Source organism: Talpa europaea, assembly GCF_964194135.1.
Source record: "Talpa europaea genome assembly, chromosome: 2".
Lineage (NCBI taxonomy): Eukaryota > Metazoa > Chordata > Mammalia > Eulipotyphla > Talpidae > Talpa > Talpa europaea.
Window position 1 is genome coordinate 87179376 of NC_140068.1, and position 20300 is coordinate 87199675.

Genomic DNA, 20300 nt, shown 5'->3' on the forward strand with positions numbered 1-20300 from the left:
TATTAAAAGTTTATTTTATCAACATATAGGGAAATGACCATTATGCTAAAACTATCTAAATTAACAAAGCCACTTAAAATGATTGTCTCATAAGGCTTTAAGATACTGGATTGCCATTTTGATTATCAGACAGAATTACTCATTAAATATGAGAGTACATATTTGCTGGTTAATGAGTACTAAGTATCTAATTACTTCAAACAAAAGACTGCAATCTCAATTCTTTACATTTTGTTTTTATTCAAGAGTTTTACTCACAGGCTTTTATTTTTAAAGGCTTTTAAAATTAAAAGCCAAAACTAAAAAAATGATCATCTTAATAATTTAAACCCTAAAATTTCCTGTGGAGTTGAAGTCTTTATACAGAGAATGTGTAAGATCATATCATTTAAAGTAAACAACCGAAAAAAACACAGATCATGGGCAAATTTGTCAACGAATGCAGACATCAGTTTCAGCCCTCCAGAGTATGAAAACCAGCAACTAACTCATCTTGTGACAGAACAGAAACTATGCTTCAGAATTTGGATTTTAACGACTCTTTCTCCACCAGCAAATCAGCATATCTATGTTGAAGTTCTTTTTCTCTGTCCTGTTGTCGCTGAACATCTTCTTTCAGACACTTGAAGAGACAAAAATATTACATAATTATTTCATATGCAAGCACACGGAAAATATCCTATGGTACTTCATCATTTTACAAACAGTAAGTCAAGGTGAGTCTTAAAAGGTAAGCATCCCCCCAACAAGAAACAAAAACCAACTACTTTTGCTATAAAACCAATCTTATCGTCATTCTTTGATTCAGTTATGACAATCGCCTTGTTGTAAAATCTCTACTATCTCAAATAAACAAACCATTATTATCCTGTTTACCCACAAACACACTTAAATAAGCTTCAAATGCCCTTCATCTCTATAGGCTAAGATGCACACTTGGGAATAAAGCTAAACCAAGTTTGATGAAGGAATTTGATGCTTTGGAACAACTAGCTATATTCCCAGCACTATAACTGCAGAACAAAAAGACACTGATTTAATTTACCTCAGAGAACTATATGAATGGGATGCAATTAAGTGTCAGGGGGACAAATCACAAAGATTACTTACTCCATTTCATAGTATATGTATATATAAACCAGAAAGTTCATAAAAGGAAAGCCTTCATATCCAACAGTTACCTGGTGTATCTATCTAAACACAGGCAATTTCTACATGAAAAAGTCAAAAACCTTAGGCCCTCACTGAAAAATGGTAGACGGTATCAACTTCAGAGATAAACTGCACAAAAGGAGAAAAAAGAAAAATCTAGAAAATTCTTTGCAGCTCCCTTTCTAAGCAATGCTACAGGAAATAATGTTACCTCAAGCCTCCGGGGAATAGCAGAATCTTCATGTTTCTTAAGTTCCTCAAAAGTGCGTAACTCTAAGTAAGCCTGTTCAATTTGGTCCCATAAGTCATTTAACTGTTTCATAAGGCCCATGGCACGAGACTGGTAACCACCAAGCAAAATTTTCATCTTCTTTTCCATCTTTGCAGCTCTCTTGGCTTCTGTTGTCATGTGACCCCTGTTTATCTGGCGGGGGAAGGGAAGAATGATCACATCAGCACACATGAGAAAAGCAGGCTAAATATAAGATGACTAAAAAGAGGCTGTTGGTTCATTTACTGCCTCGAAGCAAACGTACATTACAGGGCCCTCTCTGGTGGCCTAGGAGTTAGTCTTAGCGCTATCACTTGCTAAGGTGTTCAATCCCATGCCAGGGAGCTGACCCACATGGCTCAGCAGACCTCTCCTGTCTGGTCCGCTGCTCCCCTCAGCAGTGTATTTCAGTGGATCCGACTATTCTGCTCCCCACTCTGTCACTGGCAAATCCTATCACACAGACACCCCTCCCTGCAACTCTGGCAAACACCCCAGTTCTTCTATGCAAATAATAATAATAATAATAATAATAATGATAAAGTTGAGAAGAAATGTTTGCCTCTGTGGTTAACTTAAAAAAAAAATAAAAAAGCAAAAGTACATTACAGTATACACTCATACACTCTATAATGTATACTTATAATTCAGCTAACACAACAAAAAATAAGACTGAAGAAGGGCTTGTCTTGCACCTGAAGGGTTTTATAGGTTAGTTCCAATAATCTGTAACAATTTCACTCATGATTCTATCTCAAAGCAAGCTTGAATTTCATAGTATGGGAAAACTAATCTCTACTTCTAAAAATAAGTTCTGCTATCATTAATCCACATTGAACTGGGGACTAGTAGCAATCCATTTGCATACACATCTCAAAATGTACTTTTATATATACAACTAATAGATTTTTAAGAACTCAATAATATCCAATTAGTGTACCATATAATCTAGTTCCTCAAACTAGATTATTCTTATAATGCTATAATCCTAAACTTGCAGTAAAACTTGTAAAGGAAAAAGAAAATCTTTTTTTAATTTTTAAGGAGCAAAAAAACCATAAAATTAAAAGATGACAGTTTTCCTATTAAATTTGTACACTGAACACAGGCAGATCACCTCTTGGTATCATTCTAAAATTAGGGGGAAATAACATAGTTCATATAAATTAACAAAAGAACAGGAGAGAAACAATTAAAAGAAAGATTTCGATAAAATTCTAGCACTTGATGCAACAGGACAGGAAATACCACAACTTAGCAGGCTCAAAAAGAATGTTGGATCAGAGGGAGCAGGTATGAAATGCAGGAATCCCGTTAGCATAACCCCTTCTCTAGGTGTATCTACCTCCCACAATAGATCACTTCATATTTTAAAGAGATCTACAAATGTTTGTTTTCAAAAACACTTGAAATTGTGAGATCAAAGCCTAAGGAATAATCACTAAATCTGTGTTTATTTGTGTGTGTTCTTTCCTCCCTTTCTCAACTTACTTCCTCTCTTACCCTCACCCCTTTCAACCCCTTCCCACAAACTCATACCATCAATGATTTCCATAAGCAATCAAAACTTAGCAGTTTTGGGCCTCCCCTGGTGGCGCAGAGTTTGAGCGCTGGGCTGCAAAGCTGCCCGCAGCCTCTGCAGCACTGGTTCGATCCTGGCCTGCCAGCGAGGGTCCCACATGGCGCGGCAGACCTCTCCTGTCTGGCCCGCTGCTCCCCTCAGCAGTGTATTTCGTTGGTCTGCCTGTTCTGTTCCCCACTTTGGCTCTGGTGAATTCTCTCACCCTCCCACGCTTCTGACTGTACTCAGCCCTTGTATAAATAAATAAATAAATCTTAAAAAAAAAAGTGGCAATTTCAGGGGCTCCCTGGTGGCGCAAGAAGTTAAGACTCAACCTATGAAGCTATCAGCGGCCACTGCAGCGCGAGTTCGATGCCCGGCCAGGGAGCTACCCACATGGTGCAGCAGACCTCTCCCGACTTGCCCACTGCTTCCTTCAGCAGTGTGTTTCAGTCAATCTGCCTGCGCTGATCTCCACTCTGTCTCTCACCCTCCACACCTCTGGCCTGTACCCCAGTTCCTGAATGCATAAATAAATAAATCTTTAAAAAAAAAATAACTTAGCAGTTTCAGGACAATGTATACCCAAATGCTACTCTGTAATTCATAATGACAGACTGAGAGCACCCTATAACTTATGGTGCCATGGGAAAATGTAAAATGTAAAAACTGATAGGAAAACTGTACATAAGATGAATTTTTAAATACTCAGAAACAGTATTATCATGAAAAAAAAATACATAGTCTCCCATAACAATTTCCACTTCAAAGTATAACACCTAATTTAAAAACATGTCAATCTCAATGCTTTATGGTTAGAATTTATAACAACAAATACAGTGTCCTTCAAAACGTAAAAGTACACTTCTACTGGAAAAGTGGTACTTCAGAAACCTATTCATGTGCAGCTTAGTTTATTAAATCAAAGTTAAGGGGATGCGGAGGGGCAGAAGTGATGGTGGACAGAGTACATTTATGCCTAAGAACATGAAATGGATAAGATTTATTTAAATAAAGTTATTTTTTAACCATTCATAAATTCAACATTTATATAAGTTAACATTATTCCTCTCCAACTCACCTGAAGAATAAATCCATAAGTAAATAATGTCTTTTATAAAGGAATTTCACCCAAGAGATAACAAATCAAAGTAAGTTCCATGGCAATAGTGTTTGTCTCCTAAGACCCAAAAAACACTGGATGAACTCGACACAGAAATACCGGGTGAAGTCAGAACTCTTCACACTCAGCTTGGTTCTAGGCAGATGTCACACTGTGCCCGTTACCACAGGTTCTTATGCCCTGGTCAGCAGAAACTGTCACCATGCCATGTTCCTGCTGGGAGGAACCAGCTCCCTGGTTTCCAACATTTGTTTGGTGAATCTGAGTCCTGGGTACCTTTTCTGTTACTGCTTTCCAAACAATGAATTACTGTCACCTTGACATAGAGGTTTCAGTAAAGCTTTGTAAAGATAATAGTAGAAATACACACTGCAAAAGCCTTAACAGTATAGGATTTCAAATTAATATATACAGTGCTTTTTATTAGTCACACAAATCATTTTCATTGGTTGAAATAATTCAATTTTTATACACTGCACTCCATGGATATTCAACTTCTAATTTACTGTAACAGCATAACACTTATGCTCAGAAAGTGGTTAAGTAATTATCAAGGCACATTTAGTATGATTGGTAGCTGAGAATTACCTCATCTCACACAGTTGAATCATTTACTCTCAAACCACTGAAGATTTTAAAACTGCAAAGTTGCTAGCTTCCATTCAATGCCAAATTTTATTTAATTTAGCTCAAAGTTTTATTAAAGTCTTCTAGGTCAAATACCAGATTTCAAACAAATATAGTAATAAATTATACCAAAAATTTAAATTCAGGAAAAAAAATAATCAAATAATTAGTCACCAAAATTATAAAAGAATATAACTTTTAAAGTTCAATTTTAGCTTAATTATGTTACATCAGCCATTTGATCACTAAAATGTGAAGGACAAATGCATACTTTGAAAAATGTTCAACCTATGACTGCTCAATACACTCTGGGAGGAAAAACAATCTATAGCTGGTAGCCTTTTTCTAGTCCAATAAATCTCAAGCATGAAATACATATGCACACGAGACAGAACTACCATAAATCAACACCACTGTCCCACCCCACACTCACACAGAGAAACAGCACTAAAGTCCAACAGAGAACAAAACCTTATTGTTTAAAACATAAACAATCAGAAAGAACCAGATTTAACTAGTATCATATTTCCAAGCCCCTTAAAAAATACACCCAATTAAACATTAGCAAGTGCCCTTAAAGACACCTTTTTTTTTTTTGTAAAACAAAACAATATTGGTTTAAAGGAGCTAGCACTGCATCTGAGAGCTACCAAATGTTCTCAAAAAAAAATTTTTTTAAATCCTTATCTGCACTTAGGATATACTCTGAAATCTTAAAATATATCTAACAAAGTTTAAAAAAATTAACAAACTTCGTGTAGAGCAAGGGGTTGAATACCTTTGCTCACCTGACAAGCCTTCCAAATGCGGTTTTAATAAAAGTTTGTGCTATAAATGTGTCAGCACATAATTTCTAATCTTAAATAAAGTTACTGTAACTATTAGGAACTTAAAGTAGAACACTTGGTATCATTACAGTTGACTATATCCAAAATTAAAGAATAAAATTCAAGTCAAAAGAGGAGATAAATGATAACTTATGTACGTGTATATGTGTAGGCAAACAAATTTAACGCATCATAAACTATCTTAAGATACATGGAATCTGGAAACTTTAAAAATGAAAGCAAACAACCAGTTTTACCTGTTTTAATGATATCTATAATATTATACTATTAAATTAACAAAGCAGTGTATGATGTTCACAACTTTGTTTTAAGCACCTGCCTCCTTGCAACAGTACAGCACATGGACATATATTAATCTTTTTTCTATTGTATTTAATCTTGTATATACCAAAATATTTGACATCACTATGTATGGATGGTAGCTTTCCTTTCTTCTTCATTTTTCTTTTTAATTTTTCTATAAAGTATAGGTTCTTTTAGGGAAAAATGCCTACAACTGTTATTTTTTAAATGCATAGAAGAGAAACTGTCTGAAAAAGACTGGCCAGAGACCAATGGAAAACTGATGGTCCCCAGGAGATGAATCAGTGGAACCATAAGTGTTTCCTCGGTCATTACAAAAGGGGGCTGTATGGGATTTATAAAAGTGTAATTGTTACTTTCAAACTCACTAAGTTTGTTAAAGTTACTAAGTTTAAGTAATTCCAAAATAAACACATTATCCTTGGGTCTCCAATACTGTCTTCAGTTAAAAGTCTGTTTCTGTAAGGTTTAGAAACATTAAGAGCATCCTTCAGTGAGATTCTTGCTTGGGGGCCCAAAATATAACTTTATTCCACTGGAAAAACAAGTTTAAGAATACCCAAAATAAATTTAAGGTCCATGATAGTTTCACTTCCTAGTCTATCACACAGCAATAAGACCCCACAGTAGTAAAGAAGTGGTTCAATCACCAAAATGTTTTCAAACTACTCAGTCCATGAGTGTCTCTCCTTTCATCTCTATACTACCCAGTAGCATCAAGTTGTACTGGTGATCCTTCTCTATGTACTCTATGAAATGAGGTTCAAAAAGTGATTACTGTCAGCATCAGAGGTAGCAACCATCAAATTGCATTATTGCAAAGCTAGTTAAGCAATAAGGCAAAACCTTACTTAAACTACTCTCTAATAACAGTAATATACCAAAACAAAGCAATGCCAAGAACAATTTACATCTGCCTAAGTTAAGATGTGAAACACATGAATTGCATGAAAATAAACTCAGCTCAACACTGAGGGATAACAGAGGCAACAGAACTGTACCAAGGAGATCTCTGATCCAGTTCAAGAGGTCCTGCTAGAAATAACCAAGAAATCTGTCAGAGCCTTTAAAGGTCATGGCAGAGAGCAGAACCTAAAAAAAAAAGAGCATTCTGAGTACTGAGAACTTCTCTCCTGCCCCCTTGTCACCCCCTCACACAACACTCACAAGGGAACATAAGTATAAACCCACTGAGATACTACCACATATAGTCCTTCATTCCTTGAAAGAGTGATTTAAAACCACTGCCCATCTACTTCCTTACCCTAAGTTTACACTCTTTAAAGGATTAAGGGATTTTTTTTCCATGTAAAAAATATGACTTTATAAAGAATATCACTGAAAAAATGGGATCCATTGTGCAACCAATTTTGCTGAAATACAACCATTCAGCAAAGCCAGAGGTCCTCATAAGACTCCTATAAACACATAGAGAAGATTTTAAATGTGTTATCTATTTATTAAGTTACTTTATTTCCAAGAAGTCAATGTTACATAATATTTCTTGACTAAGTTGACTGTGCCAGTAAAATACAGGGAGAAGTATTACTTCTGGACCTACTTTCCACCTCTAAGGAAAGCCTTTCCATTTTTATAGCTAACATGACAAAATCTACTTTTTAGCCAAACTTCCTCAACACAGCAGTTTAGATACTATTTCAAATACTATTAAATTTAATGGCAAGCCTAAATTCAGACTTCTCATTTCATTTTTGCACCTACTAGAAATTATTTCACTCAAAATTAATTATGTCTTCAGATGATTTCCTATTTCCACTTAAAGTGGAAACAAATTAGAACACTTCAAATTTTATTTGCACTTCCCAAATACAGCAATGACTCATTTGAGGTTCTCCTCATTCTACATTTTCCAGAAAACTGAAGTCCACGAAAGTGGAGAGCACAACTGTCCTGCTCCCTGCTGTATCCCCAGGGCCTAGAACAGGGACTGGCACAGCAGATGCTTCGTAAGATTCACTGAAGGTGATTGAAATATTAAAGCTATTTTATTTTTAACGATTTGATGAAAATTTTTCTATAATTACAGCCATCCCTCTTTAAATAAAAAAAGGACACTAAAGTTATTTTATTAATTTGGGGCATTACTATAAACAGCAGTCAACACTACCCTCCCTGCCCCATACCATTGCACCTATAATGCCTCAGAGGCTATTAAATTATACACTGGGGTTTTACCACCATATTTAAATAGACTAAGTGAGTTATGCTTTCAGAACTTTTCCTTTCCCGATATTAGCTGTCATTTCTGTTTGCTGCTGCTGCCTTATTTTATACGCAAATATCTAGGCAGGCTACTTCTACTTCCAAAGCAGAATAAAATAAGTGCAGTTGGTTACAATTCAAGTTTTTCCAGCTTACTTCTGACCTGTGACTACAGTCTGCTGCTATTTATTCAAAAGACTCCTTGTACCACCCACTACATTATACATAAAATCAGATGGTCTTAAGTATCTTAAGGATTTTCATTTAAGTTTCAAATATTAATCATGAATAATGATTCAAAGACTAGCTCCAATATAAACCCTGAGGCACATTTTCTTAAACCATTTAAGAGACACCAACCACGACAAAGCTGGATTTCATCTTGCTTGATAGACTGTGATCAGGCTATAATTTAGATTCAAGTTCCAAAGTTCATGGCAACAAAAATCAAACACACTGGCAGCCATGGAGTACTGTGCTTGCACCGAAAGGCATATCTCCCTAAGCCTAAGAGTAGAAAGGATAATTTAAGTATAGCATTTAGTTTATATAATACAACTGGAGTTCCGTCCCCACAACAAACTTTGAATAATGTTTATAATTTAGCAATCAACTGAAATGATGAAAGAATTACCACAATTGAAATAAAATATTTATGTATTTCAAACCAGTAGAATTGTGTCTTCAAAAACTAAAATAAGCTAAGACAAACCTATTCCTGAATTAGAGATGGATACAAATAAAATGGGGAATTTGTTTATTTGGATTGAGTTGCTTTTCTGCTTTTTAAAGATTTAATGAACTTTCATTTGAATAAGGGTAGTTTACAAAATTAAAAGATCTGATTATATATTCTTTAAAAGTTAACTAGTTAGGTAAACAATGAATTAAGTTATCCAGGAGTCAAGGAAAAAAATTACTTGAGACTGTTTTATGAATAATCTTCCAAAATCACCAATCCTTCAACAAAAATAGTTCAACAGAAGATTTCAGTTCCTGGTACAAAACTGAACAAAGAGAACCACATGTTTTTTTAATGGTTGCTTATAAACGACCCAAATAAATCTCTAAAAAGACAGCAGTGATTCTTTCTGTATTTTTCCCTTCAAAACTTACAAGACCAATTCAACAGAAAAATAAAAATTACTGTACTTTATAGCACCACTCACTGTGTGACACATTTATTTGCTGTCATGAAAGTGCCTCAACAAAGTAAATGAGATTTAGGAGGAAACTTTTTTTAAATCTTAACACAAAATGTCCTTACCATTTGGGAAACAGTTTATCTACCTCAAATGAGAAGATTTTCAAACTAAGTGAGAGACCTAAGTATTTATACATAAATGTTACAAGGAAGCTTTCCAATCAATTATGATGCTGACCTTAGATCAGAATTACACTGTTAACTACCCATTTATAAGAAATGAAGTCTACACAACAGAAAATATAACTTAAAATTTAACCACTGACGCTCTACTTTCCCTGATTGTAATTGTGAATTAAAACACAGAGCAACAGCACACCCTGCTGGAAGTTAGTAATACACCAGCAATAGCCAGTAGCTTTGGATTGCAAAAATTATACTCAGGACGACAAGTACTTCAGAAAGAAATTCTTATTTCCCAGTTACTGATAAAAGAGGTTCACAGGCATTAACCATTAGGAGCCATGAAAGTAAAATAAAAACCTGGAACCATTTCAAATTAAAAGATACTGCTTATTCCTAATCATTTATCCCTAATCTCACACAACCCCCACTCCAAATGATTTTACTATTTCTGATTGTAACTGTGCATTAAAGTATTTTCAAACCTGCTTTCTGAAAAGACAAGTTGGTAAAAACATAAGCAGAAACTGAGATCATTTTCTCCATGCAAGTGCCTGAACACATCTTTCTCCTTTATCCCACCTTGGACTCCTTTATCATCCCACCCTGGACTCAGGTCTTACCCTTAAGACCACTACCATGGAAACGCCACAATGTAGCCTAGAGGCTGATGAGCCATAATTTACTTGCCATTGGCAAACTGCCCACAGAGTCTAGAATTCAAAACATGCAGACTATATTAAGAAACTGCATGCTATGAAATTCCCACCTAATACATTTCAACATTTTCATAGACATGAAAACTCATGGAAGCCACTGGTCCAGAAAATACAGCTCAGCACTCCCTCTGTAACTTAACTCACAGGAATCAGATGATGAACAGAAAGTTCTATAAATGTATTCTCTTGGTTCTGGAAGGAAAGCTCATTGGTAGCACTGAGATCCCTCAGAGAAAACAAGCTATTCCAGCATTGATATACGTTGTTCTGAGTGACAAACGCTAACTTCTTGGCCCCTTGCTCCCACATCTAAAAGGTTCTGAATAACCTGTAGTCAACTTGGAGGACATTTTTTATCATGAAGGCCAGCAATTCTGAAAAACCAAAGGACTAGGAAGATCAAATACTTCAGTGTTGTTTTCCCTCAAACACTGCAAAGGCGGGCATCCCCGTGGCGCGGTGGCTGAGCGCTGGGTTGCGAAGCTGCCCGCAGCCTCTGCAGCGCCGGTTTGATCCCCGGCTGCTCCCCGGCCACCGGAGGAGGGTCCCGCATGGCACGCAGACCTCTCCTGCCGCCCGCTGCTCCCCTCAGCAGTGTACTTCGGTCCTTCTGCCTGCTCTGCTCCCCGCTCTGGCTCTGGTGAATTCTCTCACCCTCCCGCGCTTCTGACTGGACCCAGTGCTTGTATAAATAAATAAATAACTCTTAACCAAAAAAAAAAAAAAAAAAAAGCAAAGGCAACAACCACCGCAGATCCATTTTTCTTAGGTTGTCTCTCCAGCAGTATTATTTGGTTCATTATCTCAATCAAAGAACATTTGAATTATAATTTTAAAAGGATACCAACCTCAAGCCTCTTTTCAAGTGACTCAATTCTGTCCTTTTTGCTAGCTAGGTTGGCCCGAGTGTAGCGGCTCTGCCCCGGAAGATATAAAACTTGACTGTAGCATTCTTCCCACACCTGGTTGTAAGCTTCACTTGAAAGTTCTCCGTGGCTCATTCCTTGTTTGACCACTTCCATCTCCTGCACCAGAATATCCTGGGCCTGTTTACAATAATGATTTCAGTAAGTTTAAGTAGCACAAATACTTGCCATCAACAGGGAGCTTTTTTTTTCTTTTTCATTTTTTATTTTAACATTTATCATTTTTTACTTTTTTTAGACAATATTTGCTTCCCCTCACCCACTCAGACTGAGTCCCCATAGAATCTCCTTCCCCAAGGCACCCGTGCACCATCACCACAGTTCCCTCCCTCCGCCCCACTCCCTCCTCCTCCTCTACAGTATGTCTCTGGTTTATAATTGTCTGTTTTTGCTTTGTTGTGTTTTGTACTGTTATGATTATTTTTTTTTACACTTATGTCTTATTTGGTTCCCCTATATTCCCAACAGGGAGCTTTTCAAAAGACCAGTTTTTCCTCCTCCTTTGGACAAAGTCAAGTTTTGGTTAATTGGATGCTTTTTTTGGAAGGGGGGAATGACACCTAAGCAAAATGAATTAAGAAACCTGTAAGTCAATGCAGACTATCTGAAAAGTCAAGCACCCAAGTATCGTCTATAATATAAACTCCTTTGCCTACATTCATTAGAATGCCAGTTACCACTGTTCAGGTATCTACTATGTGCCAGGAACTGTATTTAAAAGTTTTACCTACATTATATCCACACATCACAACCACCTTACGGAGTAGTCAATATTTTACCTCATTTTAAAGTTGATGAAACTAAGACTCAGAGAGATTAAACAACGTGTTCAAGAACACATTACTAGGGGCCTCCCTGATGGCACAAGAGGTTGAATGCAGCACTGTGAAGCTATCCGCAGCCTCTGCAGCATGGGTTCGATCCCTGGGCAGGGTGCTACCCACATGGCGCAGCAGACCTCTCCTGACTTGCCTGCTGCTCCACTCGGTGGACTATGGTGGAGGACTATGGGTGCACTATGGTGGCAATACCTAATAGGAGCATCCTAATATAACCTCAATTAAAAATATTAAATTAAAAAAAAATTCCTTAACAAAAAAATAAAGAGCCTGGCCTCAATGAAAGGTATGCAGACTCTGAGAGAACACCATATGACTTTTTCTAGTCTTTTGCTTCATGTTCATGAAAAACTGACTACTTTGTGTGCCATAAAGCAAGTTGTCAATTATTCTAGTAAATATCAGAAAATAAACACAGACCAAAAAATATAAAAATCAAGAGAAATGAAAAAATTATAAATTAAAAAAAATTAAACAAAAATTGGAAAACCATGTCTACAGTAGATAAAGAATGAAAACTTTTTAACAATACCTCTTAGAGGGAATAATGGAAACAAACCAATTTTCATACTTAATAAAAATCTGACATTTTATTAGTAAAAGAAATTGCATTTCATTCTGAAACTGTATATAGTAAAAATTTACAAATTCAGCTCTTGACATTATTAGGAAAGCATAAAGTTATCTTTAAACTGTCCAAAAGGGCCTCCCTGGGTGGCGCATAAGGTTAAGGCGCAACCTATGAAGCTATCTGCAGCCACTGCAAGACGAGTTCGATCCCAGGCCAGGCAGCTACCCACATGGCGCTACAGACCTCTCCTGTACTTGCCCGCTGCTCCCCTCAGCAGTGTATTTTAGTACATCTGCCTGTTCTGTTCCCCCACTCTGTCTCTGATGAATCCTCTCACCTCCCACACCTCTGACCTGTACCCCAGCTCTTGTATGCGTAAATAAATCTCCAAAAAAAAAATTTTTAATAAACTGTCCATAAATAATCTGCTAGGTAAACAGCTACTTCAAATTATTTTTGTAACAAAAAGGAATACAGAAAAATAAAACATGGGAGAATATTTAAACTACTTTTTAATGGTTTCAAATAATTCCAAAGCACTCTTTAAATTTATTATTTTTGACAATCTTATTACAATCTACCCCCTACAGAACCTCTATTGGCAAGCAATGTAATCCTTACTTCAAGTTTCCATACATACAATAAATTTAAGAAAATTTATTTCCTAATTCCATCTCCTCATTATTTTAACTCTATAAAAGATGAAACTACTCAGGTATGGAGTTCATAGTCTAACCCTATTCCAGTTCAATGATTAAATTGTGCTTGCCACAGCACAAGTACTGAAAGGATGTCAATTTCCCATCACACTTACTAAAAGAAGCTTAAAAGTTACTTGCAGAAATATAAATTTAAACCTTCCTTCCTGTCTCTATTTTCTAAAATTTCTAATAAGCATGTATTACTTACACAGTAAGGAAAACTAGACAGAAGGGAGGTAGGGGGGTAATATAGCCCCAAAAACAAAAAAATAAAAAGGTATCTGTCTTTTCCCACAAAGGCATTATTTGCCCATTCCAAATCAATGGGTCTATCAATAATACCCCTCAGGGATAACCTAAAGAAAAAACACTCAGGTAATTACTACTCTGCTTCCAACCATGAAACCAATTATATTTTCTTGTACTATTGCAGGGATTTTTATTCCAAACACAGCTCTTTGCTCTGTCAAAGCATAAAGAATAAAATGCAAATGGAAGAAAAAGCAGGACAATTTTTTTTTTACAAGAAAATGTTTACTTTCTTATTCAAAGTAAGGAGGAGAATGACATCAGTAAAAAAAAAAAAAATTAATTTCTTTAAATAGGTGAAGAGGTCAATCTATAAACATTTTAATACAGTCTTGCTTTTTTCATATTTGTCTAAATAAGTGAGGTTTAAGTACTAAAGGCATTCAATTCTATGCAGTCAGCAGAATCAAACACAGAAAATGGCCACTGTGTAGCAACTATCAATCAAGCATACACCCATAGAATAAAATACTATGCCCCCAAAGCCAATATTTAGCTGATAAAGGTTTATCACTGAATTGGGGGGTTGTACAGGGAAAGGAAGAGGCTAAGTATGTCCTTTTCATAATACTTACTATGAACATTTATCTCCTAAACATCATTTCAGTCGTTTATGAATAGCAATATGGGAAAATAAGTTAATGTTTGTCCATGATACACGGTGACTAACAATTACCTAAATCTCGGGCCTCCCCAGTGGCACAGCGCTTGAGCACTGGGTTGCGAAGCTGCCCGCAGCCTCTGCAGCATTGGTTCTATCCCCAGCCACCGGGCGAGGGTCCCACATGGCATGTAGACCTCTCCTGCCATGCCTGCTGCTCCCCTCAGCAGCGTATTTCATCAGTCTGCCTATTCTGTTCCCAGCTCTGGCTCTGGTGAATTCTCTCACCCTCCGCGCTTCTGACTGTACCCAGTGCTTGTATAAATAAATAAATAAATCTTAAATCTTAAGACAGAAATATTCCCACTCAATCATACCTTTTTCAGCTCTTCTTTAGAGAACTTTTCATAAGGGTTATGTTCCAGATAAGTAATGTGCTCTGAGTTATTGGTACCAAATCCTACAGCTTTTCCTTTTTTATTTCCAGATGGTTCATAGGGATGATGTAGAAGGTCATAATGAAGCATTGTGATCATTTCTTTTTTAATTAATTCTTCACTTTTCTGTAAATCTGTTAGAGGTGGTTCTACATTTAAGGGTCTTAGAATAGTTTCATTTACCTAAAATTTTAAAACAAGTACAATTACTAAATATCACTGTCAATACTCTTATGTTATTACTTATTATAGCTTGAATAGCAGAACATTTTACATTTTCAAAAGAAATTCTATTTTTTTCTTCTAAATTCTTATTTATCACAGTAAGACAGTTTTAAAGACTGAATCTGAGAACTACCTTACTTAGATCTCAAAAAGTAGATAAAACTCAAGTTTTATAGACTTTATGAATGATATAAAAAGCATCAACCACATAACAAGAAATTTAAAACCTCCTAAGCCAGAAATTCTAACACTTACTTCTGATGGTCTTGGCAGATCTTTCTGAACAGCTTTGTGCATTCGTTTCAATTCCTTTACACGCTCTGCATCTCGTATAGCCTAAAAAATTATTTTTATATCCATTTATTACAGCTATACAGTATCTGACACATCTCAATAAAGTTGAAAACATTTTAATTCATAAGCATATGTATGTTCAAGAGCTAAAGTTGTATGCATATAGATAAATTTGCAATATTAAGGCAACAAAAATAAATGCTTATTTCATTCTTTCCTTACAATAAAAATAAGAGCTTCCAAAGTCTACATTAGAGCATTCTAAACTTAGCGGAGACTCTCAAATCACTCCCCCTGCAAAACAACCCTTCTCTCCTTCCACCCCCAAAGCTAATATTTGTTAATTCAAAAAACTGTTTCCTGATTCTTAAATTACGAATGTGGGGTAATACATTAGAATTTCACACCACTTCTGACAGTAAATGTAAATCAAAAACTCCCTGGTGGCACGGGGGTTAAAGTCTCAGCGCTATCAAGCTATCGCCAACCACTACGGCATGAGTTCCATCCCTGGCAAGGAAGCTAACCAACATGATGCAGCAGACCTCTCCTGTCTCGCCCACTGCTCCCCTCAGCAGTGTATTTCAGTAGATTCACCTGTTCTGCTACCCACTCTGTCTCTGGTGAATCCTCCCTCCCTCCCTCCCTCTCTCTCTCTCTCTCTCTCTCTCTCTCTCTCTGGTGAATCCTCCCTCTCTCTCTCTCTCTCTCTCTCTCTCTCTCTCACACACACACACACACACGCGCGCGCGCCACACCTCTGGTCTACACCCCAGTTTTTGTATGCATAAATAAAAAATATTTTAAAAAAAAGTTAAGACAACTAAACACAACAAGTATTATCCTATATACCCCACCAAAAAGCACATTCATGTGGTTTCCCTCTAAAATAGCTTCCAAAGAAGCCATTCTCACTCCAACAGTATGAAATTATTCAATTTCTAAAATCATCCTAAAATGAAATGTAGGAATTACCCAAAGGGGTCACAGATCTCAGTTCAGAGTCAAGAGTCATCGCTTGCTAACCATGAGATGTGGAAAAGTCAACTAAATTCAACTTCACTTCTAAAATGAAGCCAATACCTATCTTATGTACATCACCAGGATGGTACGTGCAAATGAGAAAGTAAATTACATTAGTATAAAGTGTTATTAATATTATCTGACACTCTCTCTAAACTTCCAAATCCATATTTATTGGTTAACTTGACCTAAAACCATTTATTCAACAAATCCAAGTATACTTGTTTTTAAGACTGACCAAAAATATCTTTTCTTGGCAAGAGTGAAAAGCAGTATGTAAAAGACTACTTCGTATATTTCAAAGAAGGATAAGAGGTATTTAAATTACTATATACATCCTAAGGATGCCAATCAAAACACTGAATACATTGTTACATGAGCATATATTAGTGATGTAAGAGATTTAGTTTATTTTAGATAATGAAATTTTTTTAATAGAGATCTTGAGATAGTTAATGGCCATTCTTCATTCTTTCAGCCTGCCAACACATTCAGCAAACTTACACTTCCTATCACAGTTATACCCACCTGCTTTCGTGCATCCACATCAGCAGCATCTTCAATGTAAGTGTCATCGATTTCACGGTCTTCCAGCTCCTTCTCAGCATTTTCCGGTAGAACAATTTCAAAGTCATTCTTAGGGGCTGGAAGGCCCAACAATCCTAAACGGAGATGTTCACGAGATTCTCTTTCCTGTAGAAAAGAATTGGTCCTTCCGAATTCATACACATTAAGTATTCAACCAATGTTATGTAAGAGTTTCTAAAAAATAAGTGGCCTACTTTTAATTCTAGAAAAATAATCCCTTAACTTCAGTATTGAGACTTTTTTAATTTTTTTCTCCATTTCTTCCCTACATCAAGATCAATCAAAAAATGTGATTTGTGATCAATGAAGATACTAACAGGAAGTTTGAGAATTACCTCTTCAGAGACCAAAAAGCCCCTTCAGGATTTCTATTGAAGGAAAACATTTCTAAGAATGAAGTTTAATAGTAAATGAAAAGAACAAGTTTAAAAGTCAATTTGTCCCTGGACAATAAGACCTAACCTGAAAAGATACCTCAATGTTGTATGTTTATTTTTAATGGAAATACTAAATTGTACACAGGCCAAAGGAAAACAGTCCATAGTTCCCAAAGGAAATTGTCTGGGCCCAAACTTTTCCCAGGTACCTCCCTTGGCTTACCTTTCCAATTTTATTTCCCACTGGCCACCTAGCATATTAAGCATTATGCTAGGTGGGAGGACCAGATGAGTTGTATGAGTGTCCACACTTACCTCTGTTGTGACTATTCCCCCTTCTCCTTCTGAGCTCACTTCTTCAATAAAGGCTTTCCTAAAATCTGTCCAACAAAACTGACTATTCCTTTGATGACCCTAAAATGTGTTGGTTTTACTCAAAGGGTCTATTTTGTTCTTACAATTCTTTTTGGACTTGGTTTAGTACCTCCCATCTCTCGAAGGTATAAACTTCTTTAAGACAAAGAGACCCCCTTATTCAACTTTTAGATACCCTGGAGTGGCCAGATCTGTGCTTTGCACACATTTTATTTTTCTTTTGTTCCATTCTAATGTAGCCAGCCATTCAGAGAGCTGGCTTTAGTTGATACCAACTCGGGCATTTGAAAAAATAGAAATGCTAACCTAACCAAATCTATACATGAAGTTAAAATTAATTTGTAAGCTGAAAATAGGTTAACATCATCGGAATTCAATTTTTTTTAAATCTCGCAATGACATTCTGTGGTATAAGCTAGTAAGTCCTAATAGTGAGATAATAAAAGCATAACGAGGACAGAAGCAAAACTGGTAGTTTTCTATATCACCTTACAAAACATACAAAAGAAAACTTTACTAAGATCACCAAAAAACATCAAATTAACTTGGCATTAAGATCTAGACTATCCTTCTAAAACACTGCAAAGGAATCAGTCTCAAAATCTTATTTATAAAGCATTTGAAGTTCAAAACTATTTTATAGAAATAGGATAAATATAAATTTGTCATTCAAGAAAATAAGCTATTAATTAGTAAATAAAAGTTGAAATCCTGAGCTACAAGGAGCATCACTATGAGCATAATCAATATTCATAAACATTAAGAGAACATAATTTTATGAGAATAAAAGGTTCCCCTTCTCAAGTCTTGCAAATCACTTTCTTTTTCTAGCTTTCATAGGTGTACAGATTCTTGGATATTTGTAATATGCACTGACAAGGGGGAAATTGTAGTTTGAAACCCAAGAGATATTTTTTTCAAGAAAGCTATTAAAAAGGAACTGACACGTACCATCTGCTTCACATAAGAGGGATCACTGTAGTCTGCCATTCCATCCTCAGGATTAATGTTTAACTTGTCTCGAAGAGGAGTTCTACCCGGGGTGGAGTTAATAACTGGTTTAGGAGTGGTCCCGCTTCGGGGAGTTAGCCCTTCAGATCCATGAGAAGGAGTCCTAGAAAGACAGAAACTCCAGCTAGTCAAATGCCACTTTTATTTATATTGTGCATTCAAACGTTTTTCATGTAAAGGTAAAGCAGAAAAGATTGATTCCGAAAACTGTCTCTCCTTCTGGTTATAAGTTAGATTTCTAACTTAAAACAAAGTCTAGTTCAGCTAGCTTAATATTTACACTTGTTATTTTTATAACTTCAAATAGTCACTACATTGGGCTTTTTCTTGCCTTCCCAAACCAAGGCCACCAAGCCCTTTTTGACACTCTGGGGTGACTGAGAACACATAGTAGAGAGAGAGGTCAACCAGCACACTCCAAGACCCCAGGTGACTCTTCTGAGTTCAGTGTCTTCATCATCTCATCATTTGTCTCCTCCCTACCCAGAGCTGTTGATTACCACATGATTATCATCAGTGTGCATAGTTTAAGTAGTTTCTCCCTTTACATTCTGTTTGGAAACCAAACAGAATCACATCTAAATACAAATAATTCTCAGTGAAGGCTAAGAGAGGCTCTTAAGCTAAAGTTTGTAGACTTTGCAACTTATATTTTAATTATTCAAAGTCTTTTTTGGGGGGGTAGGGTGCTTACTTCCTGTATCTTGGCTGTGTTCCAGACAGTTGGTGATGCCAGTTGTTCCCAAGAGGTGAGGTAGAGGTGTTACTGTATAATACATGGTCCCTGCCCCAAAGGAGCTTACAATCTAGTTGAGAGACAAGACATACACAGGGGAAAAAAGGAATTAGGCTCTCTTGCAAGCCTTCCAAGACGTGTTAAATGTTATATAAGGATTTGGCCACCAATGTCTCTTGATCCTGCTGTAAACTACAGCTGTAACAGTCAAAGAGGCGTCCCATAAAACAACCAAGTAGGAGCACATAGCCTAATATTTAAAATTAAAATATCTCCAAGTATCTCCGGCCCTTAAAAGATCAACATGTTTAATGTTTGCATTTTTAAAAATCTTCTTTAAAAAAACATAGTATAAAAATAAAACACAAGAATTATAAACAAACACTGACCTCTGAATTAGTTAATGATATGCACAAAGAAGTGTTTAGAGGTGAAGTAGACTGATACATCTATAACTTATTTTGAAATGTGTGAAAAAGAAAGCTGGACTGATAGATGAACACATATGTAATAAAGTGAAATGTCAACAACTGTAGAACCTAGGTGGTGGGTATAACAATGTTTGCTTTACCAAAGGTAAAGGTAATCCAACCGTTCAGAAAGTTAGAAAGTTTTATAATAAAATGTTGGGGGGAAAACAATACTAATATATGCATAAGAAGGATATTTTTTTAATTCACCAAATGATCATTAACAATGAAGTGATTTCCTCTTAAATTAGATAAAAAGCATTCAGAAACAAGACGAAAAAACCAGAAACTCTGAAAAAAGAAGGAAGCTTCATATAGTATTTAACCATTTCCTAGGTAACTACTATTATTTAACAAAAAGCAAAATCAAAAAAGCAAGTTGATCATTTATGTACATTCTCTGTCAACATTATTAAAGCAAACATGTCCAAGTTCTCAAATTCAAATTTTTCTAAATTAGAGAACATTTGCTTATTTACAATACCTGAACGGGGTAGAAAGAACAGTGTTGGGAGTCTGTACAACTTGCCGCTGTGGTGTCACACCTGAAAAGTCACTCTCATGCAAAGGGGTATTAAGTCCACCTTTTAATGGGGTGTCCACATTGGTGAGGGCCATAAGGTTCTGGGCTTCCTAGGTAACAAGAAGGTAAAGAAGTGTGTT

General features: G+C 36.1%; 1 protein-coding gene across 1 annotated transcript in view; it reads right to left on the reverse strand.

Annotated features, from left to right (window-relative positions):
- Window positions 1–517: 517 nt before the first annotated feature.
- The window catches only part of CDC5L (cell division cycle 5 like), a gene marked incomplete at both ends in the record, with an annotated part of 37528 nt that continues 17745 nt past the window's right edge, over window positions 518–20300 (reverse strand). Inside the window, 8 exons of the mRNA XM_084228936.1 lie at window positions 518–622; window positions 1364–1576; window positions 11003–11200; window positions 14479–14721; window positions 15019–15099; window positions 16609–16773; window positions 18372–18534; window positions 20122–20270. Coding sequence (XP_084085062.1) covers window positions 518–622; window positions 1364–1576; window positions 11003–11200; window positions 14479–14721; window positions 15019–15099; window positions 16609–16773; window positions 18372–18534; window positions 20122–20270 — 1317 coding nt within the window. The remainder of the gene's footprint in view (window positions 623–1363; window positions 1577–11002; window positions 11201–14478; window positions 14722–15018; window positions 15100–16608; window positions 16774–18371; window positions 18535–20121; window positions 20271–20300) is intronic.